This window comes from Pinus tabuliformis, chromosome 6 (genome assembly GCF_031772625.1).
Source record: "Pinus tabuliformis cultivar Carrire ecotype Pingquan chromosome 6, CPIR1, whole genome shotgun sequence".
NCBI classification, from domain to species: domain Eukaryota; kingdom Viridiplantae; phylum Streptophyta; class Pinopsida; order Pinales; family Pinaceae; genus Pinus; species Pinus tabuliformis.
This window is the reverse complement of record NC_142292.1, coordinates 69,125,733-69,134,831: the sequence shown is the minus strand read 5'-3', so window position 1 is coordinate 69,134,831 and position 9,099 is coordinate 69,125,733. Positions and strand designations below refer to the sequence as shown.

The 9,099-nt window shown below is 34.0% G+C and overlaps 1 protein-coding gene across 1 annotated transcript; it reads right to left on the bottom strand.

The window, feature by feature from the left end:
- Positions 1-1,911: 1,911 nt before the first annotated feature.
- On the bottom strand, positions 1,912-7,280 carry LOC149257278 (uncharacterized). The gene is made up of 2 exons (XM_089413880.1): positions 6,954-7,280; positions 1,912-2,341 (listed from the first exon to the last, which is right to left on the bottom strand). The coding sequence occupies exons 1-2, from the start codon at positions 7,109-7,111 to the stop codon at positions 2,275-2,277; spliced, it is 225 nt and encodes a 74-aa protein (XP_089270006.1). The 5' UTR covers positions 7,112-7,280; the 3' UTR covers positions 1,912-2,274.
- Positions 7,281-9,099: the final 1,819 nt, after the last annotated feature.

Sequence of the window (9,099 nt, the reverse complement as noted above, 5' to 3'; positions counted from 1 at the left end):
TTACTATCTATCTATCTATCTATATATATATTCATGCTATTTTATTTGCTGAACTCAATAGCAAATTTTATCAAATGTTTTTGGATGGGTAAAACTTCTAAAATCCATTTTTCTCAAATTTGACCATGATCAGAAACCAAGTGACTTTGATTTTAATAAGGTATAATATAATTAAAATTGTTAAAATGCTATCATTTAATTTAGTAGTGAAACCAATGTGCAATTATATTGAAAATTCTATTGTAAATTATTAATAATTTGATTATAATATTGAAAATATTAAAACAAAATAAATCGGTACACTTTTTATTCTGAAATTTTACTTCGGACCCTTAATCAATATTATTATAATTGTATACACACATTTTTTTCAAACCCCTCGTAGAACCACTTCCACTTGCATGTTATTGCAAATACCATGTGCATTTTCCAAATTACTCATTCCTAATAAAAACTTTGCTCATTCCTAAAAAAACATGTATGTATTGGGAAATTTCATGTATGTCTTCCAAAGTGCTCATTCCCCAGGTCAAAATGGTATAAAATAAAGCCTTTTAGTTGGTCTAATCAGTATTATTATAATTGTGTACGCGCATTTTTTTTCAAACCCCTCATAAAACCACTTCCACTTCCATGTTATTATTGGAAATGATTGAAAAAATACCATGTGCATCTTCCAAATTGCTCATTCCTAATAAAAACATGTATGTATTGGGAAATTTCATGTGTGTCTTCCAAAGTGCTCATACCCCGAGTCAAAATTGTATAACCTAAAGCCTTTTAGTTGGTCTCCACTATTTTATGATGATTAGTAAGAACGACTCCACATTGTTGATTATTTTCGATAGCATTTGGGTTGTATTTTTTTAGTTGTTTTAGCACTTCTTTTTAGAGTCTTTTAGTTGGCCCCGCTACTTTATGATGATTAGCAGGAACAATAGCATTTGGGTTGTATTTTTTTTAGTTGTTTTAGCACTTCTTTTTAGAGTCTTTTAGTTGGCCCCACTACTTTATGATGATTAGCAGGAACAACTCTGCATTGCTAATTACTTTGGATACCAATTGGCTTGTATTCTTTTAGCACTTCTTCCATGTTTTGTGTGATGTTTTCTTTTTTATTTTATTGGAAATGCATGAGGTGCTCCTTGACTGCTTTCTGTTGGTTGTATTTTTAACATTTACTTATTTTGGTCATGTACAGATATTAATATAATTTATTTATTTAAGAAAATAAAATCATGAAAAAAAATATGTATCTATCATTATGATAAACAAAGGATTATGATTTTTCCCCTTCTACTAAAAGTTTTTATGAAAAAGGCTAGACATTCTATAATTTTTTTGTTTTTTCAGGTTTGCCATCACCAAAATATGGTCTAGAGATATTTGTCAAAATTGCAATGTTGGATAATGAAATTGTTATTTTTAATGTAGAGATAGATTCAGCACCCTCAAATACCCCTCATGCAACTGAAGTGTACAATTTTAACATTTGGTATCTGCAATTCCATCCAGCCAAAATCCCCAATTTTCCCTTTTTGTTATTTTGAATGTCGGGGAAAGGGTTGTTAGTGCATTTGGGCTATGGTGTTTTACAATTAGTTTATAAGTTAACATCTTTGAAATTTTTGTTACATCTACCAAACAACCTATTAAAACAGGAAAAAAATGTCGATGAGTAAAAGGATGAAAATGTTTGATTAACTCTCTCTTGTCTGAGATCTGATTTCTTACTAATAGGATTGTACTTCCAGAATTATCAAGCTTTGTTTTTTACAATATTTAGAGCAGAAAAGAGCGTGGTGTGAAATAAGCCTCACTTTTGGAAGAGGGAAAAGGCCATTCTAACTCTAAAAAGAAATGTATTTGAAGTTCAAACCAAGCTTGCTTCCAAGATGTTTTCTATACTCATTGCATCCAAAAAGAGAAACGACTCAATGAATCAGCTCTCATTATATTGCTTACTGTACTTAAAATAACATCCATCATGATCAAAATACTTGCCAAACATCAATTACAAGCCTCATACTTTCTCCTTTAAAACAGAAGTTTGATGACTTGTCACACGTGGCTACTCAATTATGATAATATGCATAACCAGAAAAGGACACTATCAGATCCATACTGATCGTTTTCCTTGGAATTCTCTCAATTATGTAGATACAGAAGGTAATCCTCTTCTGACGGGTCATCTGAAGCACAAAAAGCACATAAAATGCTCGCTCTCATGCAAAGCAAGGTGCATTTTGCTTTCCTGATAAATGATCTAAGACCCTACATAATGACACAGCCACAAGACTGACAATGTTCTTCCTCCTCCTCACTGTCTGAATCACTATCACTGCCCACAGAAGTGCCAAACATACGTCATTGTGAGAACTTTGTGGATGTCATATTCAATATAATAGAACCTTATTAAATCATGTTTGAATGGAATAATGTGGATCTCCTCCACAAAATGTATACATAATATATTTGATTGCTACAAGACATAGATTAACAAAGTAGTTACTCAAAAAATAGTAAAAGCATGTGTTTTGAGTCTTGACATATAACCCCACGATTTGCATATGATCAATTTTTTTCTCATTATTTGTTTTGATTCCAAAATCAACAAATTCAACACCTTTACATGACTCATAATTTATTTGTATTTCCTACCAATGAAACCTGTGATGATGAGCAATGCCAAAGACGAATTGGTACAATTGTCATCTCATGAAGCAGGAAAACAACCATGAAACTTCTTAGAAGATTATAGTCTATAGAGAGTTTGTCTACCACTAATGACAAAATGCTATAGCATGAGAAACAAGAATGCTTTCCTGGAAATTCAATATGGAAACAAACTTTAGAGAAAATTGGTATTGTTCACACCACCATAAATGGTAAACCCAATCCAATTGTGGTTCCCAGTCCTGGCATGCTTGTCTAGTAAATGCTCTGTGCTCTTAATGCTGGGAGGTGAAATACTGGCTGGATGCAATGTGTTAGAATGAAGCTCGATTATTTATCCAAGCATGCTCAAGTCTCAACCTCATCATATATTTGAAACCCAACATTGCAGACACATGACTATGATTAGACACAAGAAGTCAAAGCTCCACAGATTAGAATACAATTTATAGAAATGAAAATCTGATATTGAATATTCCCTTTATCCGGGTCATGATACATTATTCTTCATATTCATAAATCTAGGATTATTCTTGTTCTGAAAAATAAGAGGGCTATTGTGATTGAGCACACGCAATATTTTATGATGAGGTGATTGATATGCACTGATCAGTAGATTTGGAGAAGAACAATCTCAGATCTAGAGGGCAGGCTTCAGGAACGACCACCAAGCCATCAACCACATTTTCACTTTACAAGCTATCATTGAAGAAGCTAGACAGAAATGTGCTAAGATTTATTGTTGTTTTGTGTACTTCAGGAAGGACTTTGATTCCATACCCAGGCATTTACTTTTCAACAGACTGAGATATTGGTATCTCACAAGCCCTCATTACTGCTATCATGAGGCTTTATGGATCAGTTATAAGCTGGTTTTGCAAACCCAATGGCTTCTCTGACCTTATTCTAAGTGCTGAAGGGCTTAAGCAGGGCTGCACTCTTTTCCCCAACTTAATCAGGATTTACATTGAATCATGAGCTTGACTAGTTTCTAAGGGAGATGACACATGCCAATGAATAGTGCATTTTACACCATGGTCTAAGCACTTATTGTCGTTGACTGATTTCGTCTTAATTGCTTCCTCTCTCAAGAGTCTTCAGTCACAGTTTGATTCGTTGGATTGTTTTTCTGACATTCGTAAGTTGGGGTTGTTAACCTTAGTAAGACTAAGAATACGTTTTTTAGTGCAACCAAAGATACTATGGCTTGGTTGCATTTCTCCATCAGAGGAGAACCAGTTAAGATTACCCCTACCTATACTTATTAAGCTATTTAGGTGTCCAATTTTCAAGGCTTTCTTTCAATTTGGGACCAGCTTCTCAAATGCTGCTATGCAAGGGATACGCTTCTTTAGCTGTTTTGGAAAAGCAGCACTTCCAATTCCATTTTCAAGACATCCATCGATGATGACACTCTTTCACTCTCTTGTTAGACCAATTGTATTGGATAGATCAAAGATCTAAAGACCGAACTTGGGTGAGGCCAACTGAACACTTATTGAAAGAACTCCAACCATCATGCTCCAACAGATGATCAGATGTAAGTGCACAGTTCCACATGCCATTCTACAAGCTGATTTGGACCTCACCCACTTCAACTAGAGACTTTGTTCGGACTCCTGGCGATTTGGCCTTTGGAGAGGAGAGGTAGCCCTATATGGCTCTTTTCTCTTCCAAGGAGATTGCTTCATATCCTTCTCAAAGTACATTGAAGAAAGAATGCTGGTATTTAAAATTCTAGAGGTATCTACATTGTTGTAGTCTATAGTTGTTTTCATTGATCGACTTCATCCCTACATGTCCTCTTTGAATTCCACCCTCTCCTGCCTGCCTGCCTCCTTTGAAGGCAGAACTCAACCGTCCAGTAGACAGTATATATAGGCAGTTCATTCAGGCAACATGGACCTCCCCTGCGCGAAACCCTCACCCACCCACCTACTCAACAACCCTCTCAGCCACTCAATCTTAAGTTGGGATCCAAGGTTGAGACCTTAATAAGAATTTTAGAGGTCATTCTTGTTCAACCAACATACGTACAATAGCATTGGTCTCATGGCTTTAGATAAGATAAGATAATTATATTTATGTCCAACTAATGACCACAAAGTAGGTCAAAGGGACTGTTGAGTACACTGATGTATATACAAAGCGGGAGAACCAAACGGTCTCCTATAAAAGATACAATGCATAAAGTAAATCAAAGATACAATGCATGAAGTAAATCAACATCTGACCCTAGCGGAGAAGAATTTACAGGAGTCCTCAAAGCAGCCTCTGATAGGTTGAAAGAGTAGCCTGACTGTTTAGCATGTGCAGCAGACAAGATGGGAGGACATTACAAAGTAAATATGGGCTATAAATCTGAATGTTTGCCATTCTCATGATGTTGGAAGTGGAACTTTAGGCTCCTCCCAAATAAAGAATTTTCCTCTGGTTGATCCTAAAATTATCTGGGATTACCTACAAAAGGGGTCTTGGCAAGGACCTGGTATTTACTGTTTATGTAAGAAAAGCTCCAAAAGTATCATGCATCTCTTCTTGAACTGTCACTTTACCAAGGAAGTGTGGAATCTGGAGTGACTCTGGAGTCTGGACAGCCTCACAATGTCACAGCTGTGGAAAAAGAAGCTGGGAAGGAGAATCAATTGAAGCAACCCTGGAAACCTGGTTCAAACACAATGGGGCCAGAAAGAACCACCAGTCCCTGCCAGCTTTTGTCCTATGGGAAATCTGGCTGACAAGGGATGAGGCCTTGTTCCAACTTCCAAGACAAAGTAATCTCTGCTGGGAACCTTCCCTAAATTTAAGACAGCCTACCTTTGCTACCAAAAAGTCTCAAAGCAAGAAAAACTAAAGAAATCTAGCAGCCCCAGACAGCTCTCCTAAACTTTAATACTCCTCATGGATTCTTCGATGGCGTAGCAAGCAAAGTGGAGGTGGGGGGATTCTGATTCTTCCAGAGAATCTGAACACAAAGCCAATCTCCTTTGAATGTGGATTAGGTGCTGCCACAAATACTTTTGCAGAAGTAAAGGCTAATGAACCTAGCAAGAGGAGGAGGTCTCAGAAACCTAAACATATATGGCGATTCCAAACAGGTTATTGACTGGATGCAGAGCTCCAAAAATCAGGTGTTCAATTACAGGGGTGCCTCCAGTTTGCAGAAGAACTAAAGAACACCTTCATTTCTGTATCCTTTCACCACATCTACAGAGTATAACCAGGAAGCTGATACTTTCTCAAATCAGGCACACAGAAGAGAACATGGTTCCTTGCCGATCAAAGGATCAACTGTGGGTGGGGGAGAAATCCATCCACCTAGACAAATCGAATACTAGTTAAAGAATACTCCAGTTGAGCATGAAGCTGTTTTCAGTCCATCTCTGATGATTGCAGGTTTTCAGAATCTTTCTTTGAGGCCAAAGTAGTAGCTCACAGACTAGTACTTTATCCAGTCTGGCAATACTCTTTCATTGTATATGAAGAAAATACCAGTGCCGCCTTTGCAAAACGTGTTCCTTGAAAGACGAATTCCAGCCCGAAAATCCGTCTCATTTTTGGACAGCGCCGTAAGGGCAATGCTTTTGGATGTACTCCTTTGATTTAATAAATGTTTATGCTTTCTTTTTATGGAAAGTAACATAGCATTGGTCTCGTGGCCTAATATTTCCATTGGGCCAATGAAAGTGTGATACAACTGGCACATACATACTAGAGGTCTGACTAGAGTATGAAATTAAGGAATTAATTTCCAAATCAAGGGCCATTTACATAAATCTTAATGACAAAATTTCGTGTTTAGGCACAGAATAGTCGACGGATAAAACCTGAAGGTTTTTCTCAACTGGCGGTACTAATTCATATGTGTAAGCTTAACAGTGAACACGGAATCATCTATGCCCGTGTATGTTTTGGGTGCTGTATCTCATATAGGCCCTGTGCTTTCAATATTCATTACAAGTCTTATTCTGAATGTAAGTATCTCCACAGTTTCTCGGGATCTGTTCTCTACATAATCCATAGTTTGAAAGAGAACCTATTCAACCCAGGCAGGCATAACTTTCTGTGGTTATAATTGATATTTTAAAGAAAGGAAAATCGAGATGCTAACTAGAAGCTTCATAAATAAAATTATAGAGATCCAGGGGATACCCTAAAGGCTAATATTAATATCTCTTCTCCCAATTTTATCATACCTAAAAGCAATTTGATTTTTTTCAATCAATTAAAACCTGTTAATTGAAAAACAACAAACATATTTGATTGTGAGAAGGTACCTTGGTTGAAACTTCCAGACTGAAGTGAGGTCCTTTCCGTTTCTGTCATTCCATTGCACCTTCCGTTTACTAATGAGATCTTGATTAGAATCTACCAGAAGCGCAACGTTTGAATCCTCATCTTGGAGGTCATTGACATTCTCAGAAGGCAAACTCATAGAATCCTTCTGAGCAGCACCAGCAGTAATGGCTGTCGATGGGAAGTTTTGGAAGAAGAACAAACGTGGCGAGCAGAGCAACTGGGATGGAAAATAAAGTCAATAGAACTACCAACCAACCCCCAGCCATACGCAGGTTGACAACCGCCTTTTCATCGCCACGAGCTCTCTGTCACCCAAAATTATTATGTATTATTTAATTTGTTTTTGAAACCTAACTCCTCGGCCCACAAAATCAAGTTGCAAAGATCAATGACCATTTTTTAATTATTATTACTGTGATTTTATATTTAAAAATATAATCCATCATAATTTAGGTTTTTTGATGTTTTTAATTATTAATTTTTTTTATTTTATTATAATATTTGATTTATATTTAAATATTAGTTAGTTTTATATTTAAAAAGTCATAGTCCAACGAGTCACAATTTTGGTGGGAAAATATGGAAATTCTGGCAGAATTTTTTTGGAAGTTATAGTTGTCAAGTTTCAAGATTTTGGATGCCCAAAATTCTTGATACTAATTCCATTTCCACCATAAAAAACAATTCATACAAGTCAAGATTAAATTTTAGTTGATTTCGTCAATATTTAACAATCCAATTGAAATTGTAACTTTAATAAACAACGCCATTTAAAAATGCATCCATCTCAACAGATAAATTTATATTTTTTATCGAATTAAATTTATCTAAAATTTAATATATATTTTTAAATTATAAATTTAATATATAAAATTCATGTGTAACAATTTTACTAAATTTATTTATATATTTTAAAACATTTTAAATAATAATAAAATCACAATCTCTGTTAAAATTATATCCCCAAATTTAAAAAAACTACACTGCATCTGCAGTTTTAAACTTTTATTTAATATTTTTTTATTAATAATTTTACCTTTTTAAAAGTCAAATTTCTCTGTTTTATTGTTATTACCCACTAATTGCTTAAATATAGATCTCCTCCCATTGCCCAACCTTGTTTTCCACGAGGACTTGATTTTCATTTCTCCCTTTTTATGCACGAGGAATAAAAGTCAACTATAAATTTAAATAATTAAGGACATAACGTAACAAATTAGAATCTTATTATTTAATTATTTAATTACTAATTAACGATCTAAAGTCAGATTAGAATCGTATTATTGATTTATTGAACAATTAAGGTTATGGATTAATTTAAATAAAAATTATTTGCCAATCAACAAATTATATAATAATGGAGGTTTTGGAGTAATTTAGGTATCAAGTCTCAGGTTTATTAATCTAATAGCTCATTTGATTTTGAGTTTTTGGAATTAAAAATATATTGATAAAAAGGCCTGGTGTCCGTCAAGTTTCATGCTTCTTGTTGCAGGGGTCGGCTTTGCACAAAATTATGACATCAATAATAATAAAATTTATTTTTGTTTTATCAATTTCATAAAATAGAGTTTTTTATGGGATTTTAGTGACTGTTAATTTTTATAAAATAGGGTTTTTTTAAATCTGGGCGAAATTATATATAGTTTTTTTAAGGTGTAATTTAGTTAATAAATGAAATGGTTTTTTGAGATGAATTTGGTTATACAATTTTAAATGAAATTGGGTTTTTTAAATGGGAATTTGGTTATATAATTTTAAGTTAAATTGTTATTTTTGTATTTTTTTTTAAATACGTTTTTTATGTATAAATAGATTCAGTGCCTTAAAAAAAGGTTTTTTTATGTATAAATAGATTTAGTGCCCTAAAAAGCCTTTTTAGATACATGACTATTGCGAATTAAACAATTTAAGCTCAAAGTTTTCCTAGATCTCTACCATATTTTGGTTAAAATTGACTCAAACAAAAACCCAAAAAATGTCATTTCATCTATTAATTAGACTACTTTTTTTAACTATATAATTATCATAAATTATATTAAATTTTAAGAATTTTATTGAGTCCGCTCATGTCATTTCATCTATTATTTAGACTATTTTTTTTAACTCTATAATTAGCATAAA

What these genes read in the sequence shown, in the direction of transcription:
- LOC149257278 (XM_089413880.1), bottom strand. Translation starts at nt 7,111, where the DNA reads ATGAGTTTGCCTTCTGAGAATGTCAATGACCTCCAAGATGAGGATTCA. An exon ending in GTCTGGAAGTTTCAACCAAG is followed by an intron (nt 2,342 to 6,953) that starts GTACCTTCTCAC and finishes TTCTGTGGGCAG; the next exon opens with TGATAGTGATTCAGACAGTG.